The sequence below is a fragment of the Stegodyphus dumicola genome, chromosome 7 (assembly GCF_044657685.1).
Source record: "Stegodyphus dumicola isolate Sdum_Otavi_A_Nest chromosome 7, ASM4465768v1".
NCBI classification, from domain to species: Eukaryota; Metazoa; Arthropoda; class Arachnida; order Araneae; family Eresidae; genus Stegodyphus; species Stegodyphus dumicola.
The window spans coordinates 207,385,132-207,409,929 of NC_140774.1; the positions used below are offsets into that span (position 1 = coordinate 207,385,132).

General features: G+C 33.0%; 2 protein-coding genes across 8 annotated transcripts in view; one reads left to right on the forward strand and one right to left on the reverse strand.

Annotated features, from left to right (window-relative positions):
• LOC146996616 (inositol polyphosphate-5-phosphatase A-like) overlaps positions 1–24,798 on the reverse strand; it is a 206,280-nt gene that overhangs the window by 163,807 nt on the left and 17,675 nt on the right. The window lies entirely within an intron of this gene.
• The window catches only part of LOC118203199 (transcription factor unc-3-like), an 87,762-nt gene that overhangs the window by 3,120 nt on the left and 59,844 nt on the right, over positions 1–24,798 (forward strand). The window contains exons 1-2 of one of the 7 annotated variants that reach the window (XR_015042349.1): positions 4,811–4,888; positions 15,886–15,954. Coding sequence is in view for 1 of the 7 variants with exons in the window: in XM_085821296.1 (XP_085677422.1) it covers positions 15,886–15,954 (69 nt within the window). In the remaining 6 variants the exon portion in view is untranslated. Of the gene's footprint in view, positions 1–4,810; positions 4,893–8,608; positions 9,030–13,578; positions 13,602–15,885; positions 15,955–24,798 lie in introns of those variants that run through there. The other 6 variants (XR_015042348.1, XR_015042346.1, XR_015042347.1 and 3 more) reach the window with 6 other exon arrangements.

Here is a 24,798-nt window from a genome sequence, read left to right on the forward strand (position 1 = left end):
GTGTTCGCACCTCTTCCTGTTTAGCAAACGGCAGACGCCTTGGATGTTGCTTGATCGGGCGATGATCGCCGGTATCTATTCTATGTTGTGTCAAACTAGTTCGACCCACGTCAGAAGACGAGCGGGAAAAAACAACTTGAAGATCTTTAATAACGCGATCGGCAGCATTCTTCTCTTCATCGTTTAATTGCGCATTCTGCAATAACTCCGATGTAATTCTCTCTGAGGACACGGATTCTTGGATGTTACTCTTTCTTTCAACGGTGGTTACTGGAGTACATGCTGCAACCACTTCACCTTTCTTAATAATTCTCCCCTTCTCAGTTACATTGGCGACTCTCACCGGGATAACCGTTCTGGATAGGTCGACGAGTGTTGAGGCTACTAGTACTCCTTTTGGGCTATTACAGTTATTGGGATATTCTATGACGCCGTAGCGGAAATTTTTGTTTTCGGCTATGGATCCAGGAAGTAAAATTTCTGTTCTTGCCGGTATTGTGATATTGTCTTGTGCTATGATTTTATGGACAGATTTAACTTCATCATTGACTCCAAATAACGCTATGTCCTCAGATGTAGAATGCAATTCGTTATTTTTAAAGTCCAAGGAAAAATTGTATTTCCTTAGAAAGTCCAATCCGAGTATGCAAGAATCAGTGATCTCTGCTACATATGCCGTGTGATGGTAAGCGGCACTTCCAAACGTGATGTTAGCATTTACTTTTCCATCGATGTTGATCTTCTCACCGGACACAGTCTGTAGGGTAACGCAGGGCGGCGTCCAGATAAGTTTGCTTCCCAGTTGTTGAGCCAAATCTTTTCGGATGATGGTAACGTTGGCTCCTGTATCTATCGTCATATTGCAGGGAACTCCATTAATATGTCCTATTATGAAAAGTCCATTACTGCCGCCTCTCACTGCAGAAATCTGAAGCGCTTTAAACTGGGGCTTTTCATGATCTGGCAACCTCCGCCCCGCGAGATGGCCACTAATTAGCTTCCCTGCTGTTTGTTAGGAGCGGTCTTAGCATCCGTGCCCTGGGGTGTTCTGCAGTTTCGTCGGATGTGTCCTTCAGCACCGCAGTTCCAGCACTTTACGGTCGGTTTCTTGTCACCAATATTCTGACTCAAGGCGTTCAGTTGTCTAGTTAAATCGTCTAGACGAGCAGTGACTTGATCCCCTGGCTCCTGGACTTGAGCAGCTCTGACTGGATGGCGGTCTCGACGGGTGGCTTGCTGGGCTGCCTCAAATTTCATGGCATACACTAAAGCGCTTTTCAGATCTTTAACATCCGCCATTCGCAGTGCTTTCTGTATTTCAGGGTCCCGGATGCCATCGATGAAATACTGCAGGGACAGGATTTCCCTTGTTTCTGTCGGGCACTCTGAAAAGGCGTGATGTGACAGCCTTTCAACATCCGTGGCGAGCTCCTGAAGCGTTTCGGTGAGCTTCTGTTGACGAGATTTTAATTGGAGCCTGCTGTAGTCTTTTAAACATTTCTCGCCGAAGCGCAGCTCCAAAGCGCCGGATAGAGCTTCGAAATCTAGCCTTTGATTTTCGGGAAGCGTCTGCAGGATATCCGCTGCGTCTGCTCTCAGAGAAGCGGCGAGATGACAGGCCTTAGCTTGGGAATCCCACCCATTCGCATCCGCAACGATAGAAAATTGTGTCCTATACACCTGCCAGGAGGTCTTCCCATCATATGTAGATAGTTTCAGAACGGAACGAGCAGGCATCGATAAAAATTTAAAACCTTCAGAATTGTTTCCTACCGTCGCTATGCACTTCTTTAGGCTGTCAACTTCTTTGGCGACGGCAGCAGAAACCCTATCATCAATTTGTTGTTCGACGGCAGAAACTCTCTCTTCTATATGTCCAACTTTAGTTTCAACCGCGTCTATTCTGCCTTCCATAGCCTCAAATTTATTTTCTATTACGCAGGTAATTTCTCTTTTCATTTCGTCCTGACCTGCTTTCATCTCATTTTTAAGGGATTTCATCTCTTCCTTAACGGATTCCTGGCCCAATTTCATTTCTCCTTTGAGGGATTCCTGGCCCAATTTCATTTCTTCTTTAAAAGATGTTTGGCCAGCTTCCATCTTTTCTTGGAAAGCAGCAAAATCAGTAATGAGCTGTCTCAATTGTTCTTCCATCCCTCTTGTTATTGGCATTCAAATCCCACTTCTGACACCAAAAATTGTTGCGTGCGTACGGGCTCGTTATGAAATGAATGCACAAGTCCGATGAAAAATGAACAAAAATTTATTATTATCACAACAAAAATGCTTAAATTTTCTCAAATTATCATGCAGTATTACAATATCTCGCAGTAGTTATCTTTTAACTACTCAAATGTCCAATAGAACGTAATTCAAAACAGCTAAAGAACGCTAATCCGCGAATTCGCTACAATCAACAAGAGCAGTTTTCTAAACAACAACAAACAAAGCAAGCAACTACTACGAACTGAGATGTTTTCCTTCTTTTATAAGATTTTAAAATCACGCGCTAGAATTTTCCAGTACTTTCTCGAAATCAAAAAGAGATATTTATTTATTTAACGCCCGCGCTCTTGTATTTTTAATTTTTCCGGCTTAGCTTTCTTTTAATATTCGTCACGCGCTGCACTGCGTGAGAAATAAAACCATTTAATTTATAATTGAACTAACATTAGCTTTTTAAATAGCAAATTCGTAACAATATTGAAAAGTTTTGCATGACTTTTTTTCTTCAACGGGAAGTTGGTAAATTTTTTTATTAGGATAATTAATATTTGTATTAAGGGATATAGCTTATTTTATTGTAATGTTTTTTCTCTTGAAAATATAAGATAAAATATCATTAATTATATTTTGCTTTTCAGAATTTTTTGTTTTTTGTATTCTTTTAATGTTATTTATTGCTCATTTCACTGTTTTTAAGATATTGAAAAATTTTGAGTGATTTTTTTTAGGAAACAAAGTTCTTAACCTCCTTTATACCATTTTCTTAAGATTTTGCAAAGGGAAGTTGGTTAATTTATTTATTAGGATAATTAATATTTGTATTAAGGGATATTGCTTATTTCATTGTAATTTTGTTATACGTAATAACTTTTTTTATGAAGTTCTTCTGCAGAGTAAAATTCTATGCAGTTTTTAAATTTAACGTTTGGTGTTCCCTTCAGCCATTTTTTCTGTACATTTAAAAGCCAGACGAAGGCTGCTAGTAAATGTAAAACACCAAGTACAGTGAAAACAGTTATCAAATTTTACAATTAAAGCCAGCGGTCAAGAAGTCAGATTTTTCTGTGCACAAAACTGAAAGTTTACTTTTGGTCCCACTCGGCAAAAAGACACTGAAAGTGTAGAAACTGACTTAATTCACAGTTCTGCTAAATTTGGCTCAGCCTTATTTAAACAACTTTTAAATTGCCCCACCTATTGGGTGCCTCCATAATAAAAAGACCACCACATCTGGCCTTGTATAGATTAATGGACTGGGTTACATTTGTAATTATTCACAATCTGCCATTGTATTTCTAAAATTCCATACTGAGATGAAATTCTTACTGATCTTCCCGCACTTTATTTCAATAAAGTGAGAATTCGAATTTTATAAAAACTATCTTTGATAATATTTATAAATTTTATTTACTCTTTTGAGAGCACAAACATGATTCCTCCAGATTAATAATAGCGAGTACAAATTTTTATATTGGACCTTTAGAACATCTTCTGATGTTGCCATTTCGGAAAAACACAACTCATTTTACTTTTATTCATAATTCACGATCTTTACATATGTGTATTTTAAGATTCTCTATTAATGTGTTTCTGATTTCACAAACAGAAGTCTTCAATTATGGAGAGGAGATGTTTAAAAATTTAAAACCTGTTTCTTGAAAAATTAAATATAACTTCAATGCACATGCAAGTTTGTTTTGAAGGTCTTGGGGTGAACATGCACATATGGCAAACTATATTTCTTTACAGTTTCCTGCATTCAAATACTTAACAATAATGTAAAAGAAAATGCAAAGTATTTTAAAATACTACGTTAAAATTTTGCTCTTAACTCGTGTAGACCTTTGTTTTTATTATCCGCGTATGTTTGTTTATATTTAATTGTGCCTTGTACACACTTGCATTCAGCATTTGTTTTACAGTACACTGAATTAATATATATGTTTTCCAGTTTGTAATAAATGTTCAGTTCTTTTGTATCATTTTAAGTATGCTTAAAAGTAAAATTTTTATGCATTTGTACAATTATTTGAATGCACTTTATTTTTCACTTTATTTCTCAATTGTTCTTCCATCCCTCTTGTTATTGGCATTCAAATCCCACTTCTGACACCAAAAATTGTTGCGTGCGTACGGGCTCGTTATGAAATGAATGCACAAGTCCGATGAAAAATGAACAAAAATTTATTATTATCACAACAAAAATGCTTAAATTTTCTCAAATTATCATGCAGTATTACAATATCTCACAGTAGTTATCTTTTAACTACTCAAATATCCAATAGAACGTAATTCAAAACAGCTAAAGAACGCTAATCCGCGAATTCGCTACAATCAACAAGAGCAGTTTTCTAAACAACAACAAACTAAGCAAGCAACTACTACGAACTGAGATGTTTTCCTTCTTTTATAAGATTTTAAAATCACGCGCTAGAATTTTCCAGTACTTTCTCGAAATCAAAAAGAGATATTTATTTATTTAACGCCCGCGCTCTTGTATTTTTAATTTTTCCGGCTTAGCTTTCTTTTAATATTCGTCACGCGCTGCACTGCGCGAGAAATAAAACCATTTAATTTATAATTGAACTAACATTAGCTTTTTAAATAGCAAATTCGTAACAATATTGAAAAGTTTTGCATGACTTTTTTTCTTCAACGGGAAGTTGGTAAATTGTTTTATTAGGATAATTAATATTTGTATTAAGGGATATAGCTTATTTTATTGTAATGTTTTTTCTCTTGAAAATATAAGATAAAATATCATTAATTATATTTTGCTTTTCAGAATTTTTTGTTTTTTGTATTCTTTTAATGTTATTTATTGCTCATTTCACTGTTTTTAAGATATTGAAAAATTTTGAGTGATTTTTTTTAGGAAACAAAGTTCTTAACCTCCTTTATACCATTTTCTTAAGATTTTGCAAAGGGAAGTTGGTTGATTTATTTATTAGGATAATTAATATTTGTATTAAGGGATATTGCTTATTTCATTGTAATTTTGTTATACGTAATAACTTTTTTTATGAAGTTCTTCTGCAGAGTAAAATTCTATGCAGTTTTTAAATTTAACGTTTGGTGTTCCCTTCAGCCATTTTTTCTGTACATTTAAAAGCCAGACGAAGGCTGCTAGTAAATGTAAAACACCAAGTACAGTGAAAACAGTTATCAAATTTTACAATTAAAGCCAGCGGTCAAGAAGTCAGATTTTTCTGTGCACAAAACTGAAAGTTTACTTTTGGTCCCACTCGGCAAAAAGACACTGAAAGTGTAGAAACTGACTTAATTCACAGTTCTGCTAAATTTGGCTCAGCCTTATTTAAACAACTTTTAAATTGCCCCACCTATTGGGTGCCTCCATAATAAAGAGACCACCACATCTGGCCTTGTATGGATTAATGGACTGGTTTACATTTGTAATTATTCACAATCTGCCATTGTATTTCTAAAATTCCATACTGAGATGAAATTCTTACTGATCTTCCCGCACTTTATTTCAATAAAGTGAGAATTCGAATCTTATAAAAACTATCTTTGATAATACTTATAAATTTTATTTACTCTTTTGAGAGCACAAACATGATTCCTCCAGATTAATAATAGCGAGTACAAATTTTTATATTGGACCTTTAGAACATCTTCTGATGTTGCCATTTCGGAAAAACACAACTCATTTTACTTTTATTCATAATTCACGATCTTTACATATGTGTATTTTAAGATTCTCTATTAATGTGTTTCTGATTTCACAAACAGAAGTCTTCAATTATGGAGAGGAGATGTTTAAAAATTTAAAACCTGTTTCTTGAAAAATTAAATATAACTTCAATGCACATGCAAGTTTGTTTTGAAGGTCTTGGGGTGAACATGCAGATATGGCAAACTATATTTCTTTTCAGTTTCCTGCATTCAAATACTTAACAATAATGTAAAAGAAAATGCAAAGTATTTTAAAATACTACGTTAAAATTTTGCTCTTAACGCGTGTAGACCTTTGTTTTTATTATCCGCGTATGTTTGTTTATATTTAATTGTGCCTTGTACACACTTGCATTCAGCATTTGTTTTACAGTACACTGAATTAATATATATATTTTCCAGTTTGTAATAAATGTTCAGTTCTTTTGTATCATTTTAAGTATGCTTAAAAGTAAAATTTTTATGCATTTGTACAATTATTTGAATGCACTTTATTTTTTGAAACTCTGGTTGCAGAACTCTGAAACTTTGTGCTTTGATTTTTATTGATATTACGGCAAATCTCATTAGGGTTATCTGTCTAGAGAAATGGATGCCTTCGTGGAGGACGTTCTAATTGAAACTGGCTCGCAGACACGTTACACATGGGGCAAACCAGGAAAACGCCCATGCAATTAGAACATTTTCGAATTATTTCGCTTGGCACAACGGATTTTAGAAATCCAAACCGGAAACTTACGCAGTGTTTTTCGCGATTGTTCTATGGAATATGAACACATGCATAATGGAGACGCACTCGTATGCGCATAACGTACATATACTTAATCCTTTGCAATGACGGAATTAACATAAAGGCTTTCACTTTACGTCATATGATGCATACTATACACAGAAACCTTATGAAATTCTATTTCTCGTTCTTGAATACTAGGTATATAGCTTATAACCGTTTCAACCAGGTATCGTCAACGCAGTGCTCGCTGGTTCCAAGATGCTCCCTAAGCAGTTTCAAACTACCCTTTTTCAAATATTGGCCCACGAGCTGCCGAGCGGTAAAGTCGCAGAACACTGAGAGCTCGTTACGAGGTTCGGATCGGGCTGGCTGCATGGGCGTTGTCGTGGTTTCCTCATGTGTAACGTGTATGCGAACCAGTTTCCCTTAAAAGTCCTTCACGAAGGCATCCCTCCTCGTAGGCAGATAGCTCTCGAATGCTTTGTCGTAATCAAATAAACAAGCCAAATCTTTCAAATATCTAAATGGCAATTTTTGGATATTCGGAAGACAAATATTCGAAATTGTAACGAATGATTTTTGTAAATTTCTTATTTTTGCTTTCCCATGGTAAGAAATGTAAGAGCAGCAAAATTAGCCTTTTAACATAAACTGAATGCTAGCAAAATCAAAATAACACTTCATGACAAGATGAATCAACTTTCGATTGCTAGGAACATCTGATTCCGCATACAATGAACTATTTTCTATCCTCATTAACCTCATATACTCTGTCCAACCAGGTGCACTGCGCTTTACATAGATTACTTCCTGTTCATATGTTATTTAATTAATTTGCCTTCTAAATTCAAGCAAAATTCGCATTCTTCTCTTCAGATTGGAAGATAACGAGGGCATACAGACAGCATTGATTTCGCAATGGTTGGTACTAAGAAAATGTTATGTCAGCTGATTGTTGTGTGACAACAACTTATTTCATTGCACAACAACAAGCCTCAGTTTTCTTGCTTAGCTGGCAACATTTATGAACAAAGAACTATAGCAATGTACTAAAGCAACTTTTATTATGAGTTTTCATTTAGTTCACTAATGGCCCACCAGCGGGCAAGCGGTAAAGTCGCTGAACACTGGTAGTTCGATTCGAGGTTCGAATCCCGCGAACGGGCTGGCTGCATAGGTGTTTTCGTGGTTTTCCCCCACGTGTAACGTATATACGAGCCAGTTTCCCTTAGAAAGTCCTCCACGAAGGGCATCCCTCTCTTTAGGCAGATAGCCCTCGAGGCTTTGCCGTAATTAAATAACCTAACCTAACCTAGTTCACTAATGTTTACTGTGGGTGGCAAACTGGGCCAATGATTGGGCCTTGTCTCAGGTGAACTACTCGAAGAGGTGCCAAATTAGCCACAAAAATTTAGAAATTAGACTTCGGAAGTACATCAAGAAGTTGAAAAAGAATTAAAATACTTTCGAGTACTCCGGATGAATTAAGCGAAGAATTCATAATACTAATTTTTTTTTAAAGCGCTGAGGTTTCGCAGCACTGGATGTTTCTAACATCAAAATTTAATCTTCGAACAAACGTGTTGAATTTTAGCTCGTTGCAATGGCTCAACTAGCCTAGATAGCACCATGGCGCAGACGTTAATATTCTCTACTATCAATTGTTTATTAGCAAAGCAACAAATCATGTTTTTGGCATAGATTTAGTCAAGATTTAGAGATCTTGTCTAAATCTACGCCAAACATTAATTTTGTTGCTTTGCTAATTTTATGTTTCACTTTGGTGTGTTTCTCTTTTCTTGGGCTGAAGATTTTACTTCACCATAACAAACTTTGTAAAGTCTATTGAGTTTACATAAACTATATAATATCGATATCAATACTATACAGTATCGCAACAGCCTATTTTTGTTGCCAATGACGAAATGCTATAATTGGCTAGATCTTCTGCACTTTCAATACACCTTTCCTTGGAGAACCATGATCGCTGCGTGGAGCCCGCGAGGCAGCATATCAGTTGATCCGGAACAAATCTCACCACCTGTACACTCTCAACTTATAACTGATTTTGGAACTATTTTTGTCGCAACCCACATAAGGCATAAAGGCCGACTAGAATAGCGTTGAAGGATCTAAATGAAGGTATTTACCGATAAAGTGTTCCATTATTATCAAGTTTTTGCTTCACTTTTGAGTAAAATTTGTTGTCGAACGATAACCATGGTGCGAGGTTGTATTGATACTTATTTTGGGACGGAACTGTATAGTTAGTTTTGTGATGGTTATTTCTGGATTACACTGCTGGATGGATTAAATGAGTTTTCTGTCAGCCTGTTTCATTAATTGTTATGTCTGGAATACGATTGTATCTAAGGTAAGACATGACTTCTTTTTCTTCATTTTTGAGTTGTTCTCTTGTTTATAATGAAATAATAAATTTAATTTTTCATCATAAAATAGAAACGGAGTTTTAAATTTTTAACTTTTTTTGTGTGTGTGTAAGATTTAAGACGAGCCGTCGTGTCTGATTTTAATGCAACTGATATCGACATTAAAGAACACCTTATAAACGTTCAGTTTCGCTTCGTTGATTTTATAAGATAACCAGTATCGAATATATAATTTTAAAAGAATCTGTTCTTGTAACATGAATAAGTAAGCAATAAAATTTTGGAAAGAGAGAAATAAATGAAAAAAATCAATGAATTTTATGAAGGAACAGAAATAAATGAAAGCGATAAAGCTGTCAATTTAAAGATTTGAAACACGAAAATGAAATTAAAACATAAAAACCGGTTCGATCAGATATAGTCAATCTGATTAAATATTAAGAAAAATACTGAATCATCCATAATCAATGATTGATCCTCCAAAATTACGCCTGAGAAGACCGGAATTTAAAATAAAACGTCCACGGTCTAGAAATTTTAAAAGTTTGGAATTCTACCAATAGTCAAAGATTTGTGGAGGCATCCCGGTCATAAATGACGCGCGCAAACTGGAGAAGCTTTCAGCTAAATAGGTTTTAAATATGAAAAGTTCCCGACAGTTCCGGCCCATTTATCTTAATGAAGAAGGATGAAACACTCACGGATCAATTATGGCAATAATCATTTGTCATTAATCAAGATATCCGTTGGAAAGCATTTTAAGTGCCCTAACCATTCTCTCTGTCTGCGACACCCTTGATTTATCCTTTCCGTTTCCCAGGTACACGAGGTAAAGGAAGGAAATCGCTAAGCAAGCTATTCCATATGGGATTTTGGCACAGCATCCTTCAGAAAAAATTCTATTACGTTAATGATTTCTAAATCTTCTAATGTCCCTAAACCTGAAATATACATCACGTGAACTACACTGATGTATGCTGCTATCGTCTTGGAGATGTTCATCCAAGTTCGAATCTTGAGATTGCCAGAGTACAAGCTATTTGTGATTGTGAATCAGTTTAGGTAAAAGCTTTCTAACCGGGGGTGTGGAAAAGCAGCTCAAAACTTATAAGATTTGTGCTATTTTTGTTTTAAAAGGGAGTTTGATATCACAGCAAAGAGAAAAATACTTGTTCGGGCTGAATGTAGATTATGTTTATTGAAAAAAATTGGAAAAAAAACAGCATATCATCAACTAAAGGAATAGCATAACTAATATGGAGTTAGTACAACATCTTTTAAGAAGTGATATAGTAGTGTATGTTTGATAGCGATTAAGGTCCATTTTTACTACACTTTCTGAGATGAAAATATTTAGATACATTTTTTGGAGATCCGCGGCGAATGCTAAACTGTGTTGTTATTTGTTTAGAGCAATTATATTTACTTGATAATTGTAATTTTAATTTAGAAGTCAAACAACAAAAATCAGCGTTATATTTTCAAATTTTCACAGGACTCGTTTCGATGATTTTACCGAACCATCAGCAAATCATGATGGTTCGGGAAAACCATCGAAAGGAGACCTGTGAAAATTTGAAAATATAACGCTGATTTTTGTTGTTTAACTAATTAATACTTGTTCGGCATGTTATTGTATCTTAATTGTAATTTTATTTACTTCATATTAAATTTCTGCTCTCACATTTTACCTCCATGAAAAAATATTTACTATTCTTCTTGTTAAATAAATTGACAGTTGACATCACAGGCATTTTGAAAAGAATTTTATGTATATTGGACTAAATATTGTAGATTTTAATGGGCTTCATATACTATGAGCTCAGTAATGCTGAATATAACTGATTTTATACTGCGAATTTAGTTGTTTTGAAAGAAAATTCCAAGCATCGCTACTTTAAAATCACAGTTTTTATTAGGTAGAGACGTTCTGAATTTTGAAACCATGTCAAATAATTAAATTTGTTTTTTATATAGCATTGCGTCTAAATACATTCTTTGAGGTACCTGAATTTTACAAATCAAGAATTGGAGGCGGTTTCTCTAATCATTTTAAACTAAACATAAGGCAGCCTTTAAGAGAAAACTTACTCATGTGTCATTATATGTCTCATTGCCTTAAATGCCTATTGTATTTTAAAATGAAACACTTACTTTCTTTTGAAAACTTTTGTATCTCTCTACAGTAGCAAATAATATCAAGAACCCCTCCCCCCCCATTTAAATCTTTGGCAATGTACAATGAATACTTACAATGCTGAAGGACTTTTACACATGTAATCTTAATAATCGTAGGCTCTAAACAGTTAGCTGTTAATTCTTAGAAAATAACCATTTTAGAAAATCGTTCGAGCTTCTACATCTGCTAATGTTAAATAAAATATTGTTTATTAGAAATTCTTCAGATTATGGATTAGACGCATTTTTTATATCATCACTTACTTTCAAAAGTAAATTTTTACGTTTCAATTAAAAATTACAAATAAGTAATATTTATTCTAAATTTCATGGAAAAAGTGATTTAAAGTTTTACGTCGCCTGTTTTCAAAATTCATTACTGGGATTACTATTGAATCAAGAGTCAAAATTTTCATTACGAAAATTGTACAAATTTTTTTAACTTGGAAGTGTTTACAACTTTGTGATATTAAATTTAATAGCACGAGTGATTAAGTAAAAAATAGTGATTTGTAAGTCAGAAGTAAATTATTTAAGCTGTAATAGGAAGAAAAGCTTATTTTGAATGTTAGATATTCCAAATAAATCAAACGAAGTACGGCATGCAATATATTAAAATAAAACTCTTTACTTACGCTGTATTTAAGCACATGTATTGGTATATAAAGGGCTACTTGTGCTGTTTACATATGATTTTGAAATATGTAAATCTTGAAACCATCCGCCCATTAAGTTTAAAATCCTTTCCTATAAAAACAATACAATTCTTTTGTTATATTTTGAACTCACAGATAATACCATTTTTATTCATTAGGCTATCCTGTACGAAGGCCAAGACAAAAATCTTGAAATGTGCCACGTTTTACTCACGTACGAAGTTATGTGCAGTTAAGAAAATGCTCTGAATTTTTTTCTGATCTTAAAATCTAAAAAAATAAGAAAATAATAAGCTATAGCATAAAATACATTTAAAAAATTTTCCTTTATCCTTCTCAAGAAAACTTCCCTATTTCTTTATAAAGCGTTTTTAATGTTTCTCTGGTTTTCAAGATTGCCATAAAAAAGATGGAAGAGAGGGAAAGAACGGTAGCGTTACATAAGATCTCTGGCTCTATAAAGAGCTAAAAAATTATGACTCTTTGTTAAGTTCATTTTATCTGGCGGAATTTCTTTCACGAAATGAGAAGGGAAATTCTCCTAGCATTTCTTTTTACACTCGATTCTGTTTTAAGCATGCTGGCATTGTAATCTGATTAAATCAAAACCAGGAAAAAAAAAAAAAAAAAAAAAAAGAGGAAAGAAGATGAAGGGCAGAAAGGAAAAATAACAGATACTACAGATTAGAAAATGAACATATGAAAGAGATATCTCTAATTATCTTTCATTTGCAGAATCTGTTTTTAACAAAAAGATACTTTTTTATCGGCTTGCCTTAGGTAGTATACAGTAAAGATAGTTTCGACCGAACTACATTTTAATTGACTCGAGAACTAGATGTAATTAAAGAGCACGTTACTTATAAGGAATAGGATAAAAATACATTTCTAATAGAAGAAAAAGTATGATTTTTATGAAATCGATGGCGGTAACGCCACAAGTTGGCGACAACTTCTAGTTTACTTTTTTTGGTACTATTCGGTTTCGAGGGCCATAAAAAAATTGCAGCGAAAATGTATGCGCGAAAGCGCCAAATCTAGCATACACGCCCATTTACCAGCGTGCCAAATCTCGCGTACGAGCTGATTTCAGATTGCGTAAGTTTATATAGTTCTGTATTTCTTAAGACGCCATTGAAATACTAGTTTAATTTTTAATTCCTTTTTTGATATCCTATGGATCTAACAATTTAGGAATTACCTATGATGAAAAGTCTGCGATAGAACTTTGGGTAAAGTGCAGAATAACCCACTGCTTGACGCGTTTTTAAGAATTGCACATACTCGGTGTAAAGATCGTGACTTGTAAAGATCATGACTTGTGAAGATCGTGACTTAAAGAGAACGTGAAATATAAATAATAGGACAAGAACTTGCATTTTACGGTGTGGCAACAAGAAGAGGATTCGAAAGATTTTTATATATATATATTTGTTTAGAGAGTTGAATGTTTTTTTAATTTTTTGAATAGTTGTAAGAGTTTTAACTGAGTAGTTAAGAGTTTAAAATTTTGATAGTTTAGAGCTGCAGTATTTATTTATTTATTTTTTTTGGTTCTGTTTTAAAATTTAAATAAAAGTATTTTGTTTATTCTGAAAAATTAGCTTTATTCTTCCTACAAGATTCAATATTCAGTATACTGAAATAAGGAAAGGATTTTTACTGGCGCAGTCGACAGGATCGGAGTTTCCCCGCATATAATTACGAACCAAAATAACTCAGGTGAGAGCTCAATTTACCTTGGAAACGTAAAATAGTTAATTAAGATTATGAAAAGTTAATTATTGTTTCCGTCATGGAATCTTAGTTTATTTACTTGTCAAAGTAATGAATACGCCAGTGTTCAAATGTAATTTTCAAAGTAATGAATACGCCAGTGTTCAAATGTATCTACTTTTCTTAGCAAGAAGTAATTGCGAGCAAATTAATAGACATTTTAAAAGAAATTTATCTTAAGTGTCTTAGTGAATAAAAAATGCTTTTGGAAAATATACTCGGTAGAATTAAGACATTATGATAAATAAGCATTTTCGCTTGTAATTTTTTTTAAATATGAATTCTTTTATCAAAAATAAAAGTTTTCAAGGAGCTTTTTAAGGTGTTTGTTTTCTTGCAAGTATAGCTAGCAGTAAAATTTCAGATATTCATGTGTATATCATCATATTATAATTATTAATGTTCACAGTATTTTTCCGCACTCGATATGTTTTTTTTTTTTTTTTTTTTTTTTTCCACTCCGTAAGCACAAATATTTCAAAAATTATCGAATTGATGATTTAAATAAATTTTAATAACTTATCTAAAACTGTCTGTGTTTAGAAACACTGCAGAAGCAGTGGTAAAGATTATTTCATGCAGAAAACTTCTTGATAATGATCTTAATCCTAAATCAGTATACTGCTAATGATTTATATTAATATCATTGATAACAATATAGTCCAGACTCTGATGTCTTTCTCAAACTGCCTTCTTTAAAAATAAAATTTCAAATAAATAAAAAACTTATTATTAATATACATTGAATTGACTCCAGCCTAGAATTAATAATTCTATAACTTATTTAATTTCAATAGTATAGTCTAGTTACTCGCGTATGATTAATTACGGTGCGATCGCAATCTAGGTAAACTATACTTATCATTTACACTATTGCGCTTCTTAATGACCTGATGGATATTGATTTTTCCGGATAATTGCGTTTTCTTAATATGCTACTTCTAGTCCAACTGATTCCATTTGAGTTTTCTTGCTGTTTTATAAGCAATATGAAAACTTCTTATAAATAATGACTAGATAACCACTCCTTTGTTTTAGACTGGTTATGTACCTAATTCAAATCAATGTATCGGAATTTTAGTAATTTGTTTTCAAATTGTGCTGTTTACAGACAGAAAATAAGGTGGAATTTTCTCTGGAAAAAATTTAATGAGTAGATACATTATGTTTTTCATCAGCGTCCTGTTAACAGTGAGAGAAAGATTGAGTTCATAAGGCTAATTAGAAAGAAACTGTAAAAAGAAAAAAATGAACCCAAGCAGGATTTAGCAAGGAAGACAGGAATAATTCTACTTTATGCATATACAAAACTTCATTCTACTCTTAAGCCAAAACTGCAGACGATACTATATGATATAAATTTTATTTTATGGAACTCTTTTTCTTCGAATTTCTCAATTAAGTCTGGTGTTCAGAAGCAAAAAAAAAAAAAAAAAAAAAAAAAAAAAAAAAAAAAAAAAAATTAATATTAAAAAAAAATATTGTTATTATTTAATAGTAATTTTAAAACTCAGTTTTAAATCAAACGTTTAGTAAATATTTACGTAAATGAGGCAGAAAGAAGAAAATGTTATTAGAGTGTATCTCGTCATATTTCCTCATATTAGAAATTTTTTAGATATTTAATATGCTACGAAATATATAGATTAATAATTAATATAGATACGAAATGCATATCAATAAGAAATTTTTATCTAATTAACTTTAAAAAAATTAAGTTTACTTGAATCATAGTTTTTTTTTTTTTTTTTTTTTTACCCTTTTTAAGTATTCTGTGACTTTTATTCTGTACCAATTTTAAACTGCAGGCTTAACAGCTACACTCTTAATGATATAACAAAAAATTTCTTCTGCGTGTGGTGCATTTTTTGGCTTCTGAAGATTATAAAAAAATAAGTAAATAACAAATAATTTTTTTTTGTAGATTTTGAGACAATGAGATGGAAGTAATGTTTATAATAAAAGCTGCTCGACATCTACGAATTAAAATGAAGACTACTATTAAGTCTATTAATATAATCCAACTAATAATTTCGGGTGCCTTATAAATGTTTTCTGGAAATTATTGACACAGTCAGGCATAATTTAATTTGTCACTATGAATTATATTACAGAATACTGCATTTTTTCAATAATAGTACCTTTTATTTTTATTCGGTGTCTGGAATTAAAATATATGCTTCGATTTAATTTTAAAATGTAACTAAAGATTTCTTTTACCTGCTTTTAGTCGGTGCTGTGACAAGAAGAGCTGTGGAAACAGAAATGAAACACCCTCCGATCCCGTGATAATTGACAGGTAGGATATGTGTTTCTTGGTGTATACTTTTCCATTCGTTGCATATATATATATGCAACGAATGGAAAAGTATATATATATATATATATATATATATATGCAACGAATGGAAAAGTATATATATATATATATATATATATATATGCAACGAATGGAAAAGTATATATATATATATATATATATATATATATGCAACGAATGGAAAAGTATATATATATATATATATATATATATATATATATATGCATTAGTTTTGTTATATATGTATATTAGTTTTGTAATACAATAGGTTATGGAGCAATAATGGTAAAATAAACTATTCTATTAATAACCATTTAAGCTATTATTATTATATAAATTTTCCAATAACTTGCAGTTTTATATTTCTTATTCAAAATAATAATAATAATAAGCTATTTTTTAAAGTCCTTAGTTTCTTTTAAATTGCTTAATATTAAATAAACAATCAAATAAGATCACTAATCGCTGCCACATCCAGCTCGTTTTCGATATTCATTCGCCTGATCTCTAAATTTAGTACAAATGTTTGCGCAGCAGATGGCTCTACAACTAGATCCAGTTACCCTGCCCTTACAGTACACCTCTGCCCGCCTTATATTCATCTTATATTCACGACAACAACAGTAGGAGGAAAATATGTCCGAATTTGCTTGAGTTTTAGTATTCTGAGTAATGCAGCTTTTAAAAGAGCGCAAGAACGGTTGATTATGTTGCCAAGAGCCAGTGGAGTAATTCATGACACAATTATTAAATAGTGTGTAACTTTTTATAGCTAATTAAGAAATACAGATATGAAAATTAATTTTAATAGCTCTAAATGATTTTGATTGAAGGTCGTAATCATTTATCGCAGAAATATAATCTTCTAGAATAATTTCCCACTCTGTTTGGGTAACCGACTGAGAAGATTTCTACGTCATTCACGTTTCATCTTCGAGACTTTTTTGTATAAATGACATTAGGATTTATATCCTCCAACAAAGGGAAGAGGAGACGCTAGTCAGTTGTCTAATTTTCAGAAGATTATTAAATTTTCTATCAGTTACAGATATGTTTCTTAAAGATAGGGTGCCATCTGAACCATGTAACCCTCTGCGTCATACTAAAAGACTACATGAACTAGAAACATTTTGGGATATCTTTTATAACAGCCAGAGGATTCTTTGTGGTGGAACAGAACATAAATAATTTTGGTTGTTAAATTTTTTTATTTAATGTTGACTCATTTCTTACTATCAAAACGATACTAAACCAGCAATATCTTAATTTTTCAAAGCACATAAAATAGTTTAATGGCTATTCACTTGTTTTTAAATATGGAAAAGTATTATAGTAACACATAAGGACATCTTCACAGCATCTATATATTACATTGGCGAAATACATTTAAACAATGAAAATGACAGTACGAATGTTATAAATTTGCGAAGAAAACTTTAAATATTTCTGCAAGCAAAAGGTCATACAGCACATTATTTTAGATTTGATTATGAAGTTGTTTTGTTATTTTTCTAATAGTCTACTTTTTTCTATTCTTTATTTATCATTTTTCAGTTTTCCATATTTAACTATATATATACTTTCTTTATTTATCATTTTTCAGTTTTCCATATTTAACTAGTCAAGGTATGTTTCGTAAAACATACGTAAAATGCTGCAATATAAATTACATAAATTTTAGCGTGAAAAATCAGCTATCGGAAACAATTTTCCCCCCTATGTTGGAAATTATTTTAGAAGCTTATAATCAGACTAAAAGATATTTAAACAATTCAGAAAGGTTTTCAACCTATAATACAACCTAAAATATATTGTATATATATTGGCTTTCAGATTATCAAGATATGCATTGAAGCACACCTGAACTTGCTCTCACTTGCCACTAAATGCTTAGAATTAATTGAGAATGTATTAACAGGGATTCAAGTTTGCCGTCTCTCAAACTTGTAGTCAAAAGACTATTTGTAATCTCATAATGTAATTGATTTCTTTCTGCAAATGGAGTAATATTATATTAAAAATTACGTCATTTCAAAAAAGTGGTATTTTGCTTGAATTCAGCTATGTTCTACTATAGAATGGCTTAGGTATTTCTCAGGTTTTGAGAAAAATTTTAACTGCAGCCGGAGTTTTCTATAAGACAGTCTTCAATATTTCTTTACTATGATTCGAGATTGCAATATCAGCAGGGAAGTCCATTATTCACTTGATATTTCTTTTAGCATTAATAAGACTAATACTGATATTAGTTACAAAATACACATTGTTCATTGGGACCTTAGTTTCATTCGGAAAAATAAAGGTCCATGCCCCCTGCAAAACACGCACAAGAAACATCCGAGGCTGAACCATAAGCCCAGCATCTAGTTAACGTAAGCTGAAAAAAAAAATGGATTTATATTAAAAATTTTTAGTATACGAGACATAAAGTTCGGCCAGTCGGAGACATGAAAACATATCACATTTCTGATTTCTGTTCACATTTGTTTTTAGAAGTAGAGGATAATAAGATTTCCAGTTCCAAATCTATATAAAACTGTAAAATTGATGGGAAGATTTCAGGTTAAATTTCAGTTACGAAGTTACTGCAAAGTTTGACATTTAATCAATAATTACCTTGTAGTATTTAATAATTTTAGCGCACGATTAAGTTTCTGTAGTAAACTTCTTTAGTGATAAGTTTTTAATTTAAAAATATATTTTTCATTAAATGTTGAATGCAAAATGCACTCCGTTGCTTTAAATGAACTTATATGCTATTAAAGAATATTTATTTTTTTTGTTACACTCTTATCAAATTTTACTCTCATAATTTACTCTTTTTCCATTTCTTATATTTCGTTAATTTTTTTGCCATATATTCATTTCGATTTAACATATTTTATTTCTTATCTGTCTAAGATAAATTTTATTTTATCTAATATATTATAATATAAATAATAAGATAAAGAATATATATAAAGAATTAGAATAGTTAATATTTATTATAAAACCATATAACCTATTTATCTGTATAGAGATTTATTTATATAATTTTATTATTTATATATGTAAAATGAAACATAGTTCTGTTACACACGCAGACTATAACAGCGTTCCGTAGAGTTACGCCATTTTTAATTTTAGAAATTAACTCTATTTGATACGGAAATATTCGTACATTTAGAGCATAGCATTGAGATAAATATCTATATTGAGGTAATATATTTTCCTTTGTGAATTAGGCGTAACAACAAACGTTTAGCTAAAAAACACTCTTGTTTTCCTCATTCAAAAAACATATTGCTACGGTAAAATAAATTTTGAGAAAAATAAAACATTTTAGAAGATAATTCAGAACTGCAAAGCAAATATGCTATTTGCGAAGGAAACTAAATTTTCAACCAAAAATTCTACGAAATATACGAATAAAACTAACTTTGGTACTTTTCCGTTTTGCCGGCGCAAGCGATAAAGTCGCCAATAATGGTACAACCCATGCCAAACGAAATATTCTCGCTGGTAACCTTTTACGCCTCAATTTCAAAACAAGTCGCAGCTTTTTCTTATCAGATTGATTGTTTCTTTCAATACTGGCATATAATTACATAGAATTTTTATCAGATAGTTCAGTTTTATGTCTAAGGCCATTTTCGGTAATAAAGTTAATTAGGATGCAATCACAGTGCTTACCCGAAGCCGAAAATATAGAAAAGGTAAAGTCAAGGGTTAAATTCATCAATTCTAACGAGAATGCATTAGCGAAGTAATGCACTGCAGTTTTACATAATTTCTGAGTAAGCTATTCGCACGAATTGAAATATTTCTTGCATTTAAACTTGTGTTCCAAATTAAGATTTAACTTGAAATTAATGTAGATAATTACTGAGAGCATTAGATTTTTGTAGAGTAGTTTACGTGAGATGAGATCGCTTGGGGTCACGTGATATAAACCGGCGAATCAGAATGTTGAACCGTGAAAGCATAGTAAATTCTTAAATTAATGTGTTTTTACAAATTTATTGTCTTTATTTATTGGCTTTTTATAAAATTTTAAGCGATATTAAAATGTTTATGCCTTCTTTTTTAAAAAGAATTCTTAGAACTAACATTTTTTAAATATTTTTTACGTGTATACTGTATGTTGTCGCCAATAAAGTCTGCTTGTCGAGATTTGCGCCGGCGAAACGGAAAAGTACCCTAACTTTCTATAATAGTTCATCTCATATATTTTGTATCATCATCTAATTTGTATAAATAATATGCATATTTCTAAAAGAAGTTTAAAAAAACTGATTCTATACTGTACAAATATTTAAAAAAAAATCATTAAAATGTATTCGCCACTGTCAGTTAACCCAGAGTCTTCAACAGGCGCGAAAATCAGAGTAACTGCATATATTTAGTCTTGTCTTTGAAGTATATTGTCGTTCTTTGGTGGATTTTACCGGAGTTCTTTAAACACTAGATTTTCCTCTTAATTACAAATGAAATGTAACTACTTTGCTGCTGATTCAATAACACGTTTTGCACGGTTATTTTCTTAATTTTCAAAAGGGCCAACCAGCGGCGGAGCGGCAAAATCGTTGATCACTAGCGAGCCCACCATTGGCAGTGTGGTAAAGTCGCTGAACACTGGTAGTTCGAATCCCGCGAACGGGCTAGCTGCATGGAGTTTTCGTGGTTTTTCCCATGTGTAACATGTGTTTCCCTTGGAAAGTTCTCCACGAAGGCATCCCTCCCCTTAGGCAGATAGCCCTCGAGGCTTTGCCATAATCACACACAATACAATACAATACAATACAATACAATACGTTGATCACTAGTAGTTGGATCTGGGGTTTGAATCCCGGCGAACGGGCTGGTTGCATGGGCGTTTTCGTGATTTTCCGTATGTGTAACGTGTTGTGCGAGCAAGTTTTCCTTAGAAAGCCCTCCGCGAAGGCATACCTTTCCTTAGTCAGATTGTTCTCTAGTGCTTTCCCATAAATAAACCAAACTAAACTTCACTTTAAAAAACTTCTTAAAATTGTAGCTTTTTGATGCTTTTTCACTTTTCACTTTTTCTGACATTTTTATTTATTTTTATTTATTTGTCTTTTTAGAGCTCAAATGATTCTTCCGACAATCTTTTTTTTCAATTTTAATGAATTAGCTATTTTTTCGTACACATTTTCTGTACAATTCCGCCCCGCCCCATTTTAAAGAATATTATAAAAGAATAATTGCACCGAATTCCGCTTAGTGTGATATGTATTCCTTGTATTTCATGTATTGATTTAATTTTTTAATATATTTACAGTAGGTTTCACATTAATGATTAGGAAGAAACATAAAATGACTTGTCATTTAAGACAAAGTAAGTCAAGACAAGTCATTTAAAACAAGTTTGGTCAACACTTGAGTTAGTTCTAAGAAAAGAGCATTTTTATTTGATTTATACGATTTGTAGTTTATTACTCAAAGTACAGAAAACAATCTAGATCCCGGATGGAGCTGTACTGAACTGTTCTGTTTAAGAAATTGTACAATAGAACTTCTGTTTTTCAAATTTAAATAAGTCGAATGGAATGATGAAGTGTATATTCGAAATTGTTATTGCCTTTTCTCATTAGCTTGTAGAGACATTGGGTATATTTTTGGAAGCCGGAGAGATGAAAAATTAGCAACGCTTTCCCCGGAAATCGAACCGCGGACCTCTGGAATACCGGCCCAGCGTGCAGAACCACTATATTACGAAGGCAGGAGAAATACCTTATATACTCCCCCTTTTAAAGGGCGACTGGGATTTTTAGGGGACTCATTCGCCAAATCCTGGGTGTGGAGAATCCTCATCCAAAATCCTTTTAGTTAGGGTGCTACTGTAGAGACATTAGGTATATTTTTGAAGCAGGAGGGATGAAAAATATGCAATCGTGTTCGCTGGGAATCGAACCACGGACCTCTGAAATACCGGCTCAGTGTGCTGACCACTACACCACGAAGGCACGCTAGGAAGGCGGGAGAACAAGGTCGTAGCTAGAGTTTCTAGCGCCCGGGGACAACTAAAGAATCTGCGCCCCTTTCTGTGTGACAGAAACGGAAAATATTTCATTAAAAATTTTCGTAGCATGAATTTGGTGCCCCTTGGATGCTGCGCTCGGGGACAGATGTCCCCCCTTGCCCCACCCTAGCTACGCCACTGCGGGAGAAATACCTTATAAGCTGAGCTTTCGATTAATTGAATGTCCCTTTATCTCCCTTCAGCTTCTGCTCGTGGAGGTTCCACTGCATTCCATTGCGCAAAGAGAAAAACCATAAAGAAACATCCACACAACCAGACAATTCTGTTGGAAATCAACCCCGTAACAAAACTACAAGTATTCTGTAATCTTATCCTCTGAGCCACTTTAGATAAATTCAATGAGTGTTACATCGCCATAGGACGATGCATACTCCAAGTATTACCATACTTGTAACATACCCGATAAAAATAGCACTGGATCTGTAGACTGCTGCTCGCCCGCTAGGAAACGATAATGGGTCGCGTGCCAGGAAGCCTTTATCAGACAGCGTCCTCGCTTGTTACATCAAAGACCCTCTAAAATTCGAATCCCCCGATTTGAGAGTCCCGCTTTAGCTCGACTGAACTGTCATCTCTCGTAGCTTTCTGAACCTCGGTGGTTTCCTTTAGCTGGCTGTCACAGAGACTCAATTGATAACTGGAGTCATTACTTATATTGAAATTAAATTATTGATTTAAAAGCAGAAATTATAATTGAACTCCAGGGAGAAATTATTACCATTTCAGGCATTCCAAATTTTGTTGTAATTTCACTTTTCTTAAATATTTCATAAATTAGAGTAAAAAAATTGATACAACAGTGGGAGAAACATTTCGTATGATTTTTTTACCTGTCATTTCGCAAAGCTGTTCGCTGCAGTAACGCTTATGTAATTGCAATTAATATACTCACATCTAATCAGCAAAATTTACTGTACCGCATCTTCTGATTGTAACACTTTTAGAGCGGCTGCATTTTTAAAAAACCGCTGCGTGTTGACCTATTCACATACGTATACAGAAGAAATTTAGTAAATTTAAAGCGTGTTTGCTTTTCAGAATTTATTAATGACAAGCGTATGAACATATTTATGTTATCAGTTTATATCCTTCATGTCAGTGCTATATAGTATCTTTCATACCATAGCTTGAATATACAAGTAATACGGTTTCACTAGACGACCATCCAGAAGTCAATGCATTTAATTCGGCTAAGTGTACTTTCTAAAGTAAATGAATTAAGAAAAAAAAAAAAAAAAAAAATTGGAGCTAAAAAAAAAATTGAATCAGAGAAAGGCTTGAGCTTTCCTGAAATTTTCTTTGAAATTCTTACATAGTTTGCAGAGATCATTTTATGTTTAAAGTTGTTTTCAATTCGAATTTTCGGATTTTTAAGAGACAGCTTTAGTCTTAATTTTACCTCTTGCCGTTTGAAATATTCTCTCAAAACAGGGAAATATTGTGGGAGGTAGCCCAGATTCAACAGAAGAATTTTTCTTCTGTTAACCTTGTTCAAAAGGAGGAATGGAAAGCTTAAGAAATCAGACTTCACTGAACTGTCAATCTTTCGTGTTATATAAATCTAAACATTAAAGAAACGAAGACTGGGGAGAAATTAGGCGTACCATGCTTTAATACAGCCCAATACCCAGAGGTTTATATAAAAACGATAAGGAATTTTTAAATACCCTTGAAAACATCATATTCGTTGAAATACATATAAAATACAAAACTATTTTGTGGCCTAATAATTGATTTGTTAGCAGTAAAAATAAATCAGTTTACCTTTAAATGTACGGGCCCACCAGCGGCCGAGCGGTAAAGACGCTGAACACTGGTAGTTCGGTCTGAGGTTCGAATCCCGCGAACGGGCTGGCTGCATGGGCGTTTTCGTGGTTTTCCCCATGTGTAACGTGTATACGAGCCAGTTTCCCTTAGAAAGTCCTCCACGAAAGGCATCCCTCCCTTTAGGCAGATAGCCCTCGTGTGCTTTGCCATAATTAAATACACCACACCACCTTTGAATGTACGAAAATAAACTCAATTTTTTTCTGTTAAATGAAACGTTTCAAATATTTAAAAATAACTTCCTTGTTCCTTCCTTGTTTGTAGCGTTAAATGAACACAATATAGATGATTTCCGTAGGCTCATTTTTTCCTTTCTTTAAATTCTCTTTATCCATGAATTCTGTTTTGTAACTTTTAATAGATAGACTATCATATGAATGAATTGAATGGTCGTGCATGGACCCTCTCCACTTCTTTATAGAGCATGCGTGATGTCCTCCCTAGAGCAGTTGGAACTTCGATGAATTGCACATGGATTGTCTCTTGTAATGGATTTTGTTTGAAGATAATAACGAGTCACATTTTCAACATCTCAACGTATAATGTTTCTTTTCAACGAGTTGTTTCTTCCTTTATATTAAGATCCCCACCTTCTTACTCTATTATTAGTTCATATAAACACGTGAAACGAGTATTTTAGCTACTTTTGGCGTCATGTTTCCAACATTTTTCTGATACTTTGTGCGCCCTATAGCTCCTAAACGCTTGTCCCTCTGCCCTAAGATTTCCCAGTTCTTCTACTTGTGACATGAGCTTTCAGAAAAGTATATGGAGTTCCTTGAAACCGGTATCAAAGGTAGGTAGGTCACGGAGGACTGGAACGCCTGGTGTCTAACAGAGGTAAACAGGCATATGTTCCACTTCCTAGTCTAACTACAGCAAAAGCTCCCTGGAGCCGCACGAGGCAGCACCAGGAGATTATTGAGGTTGTCAAAGGGAAGTACATGGCCTTA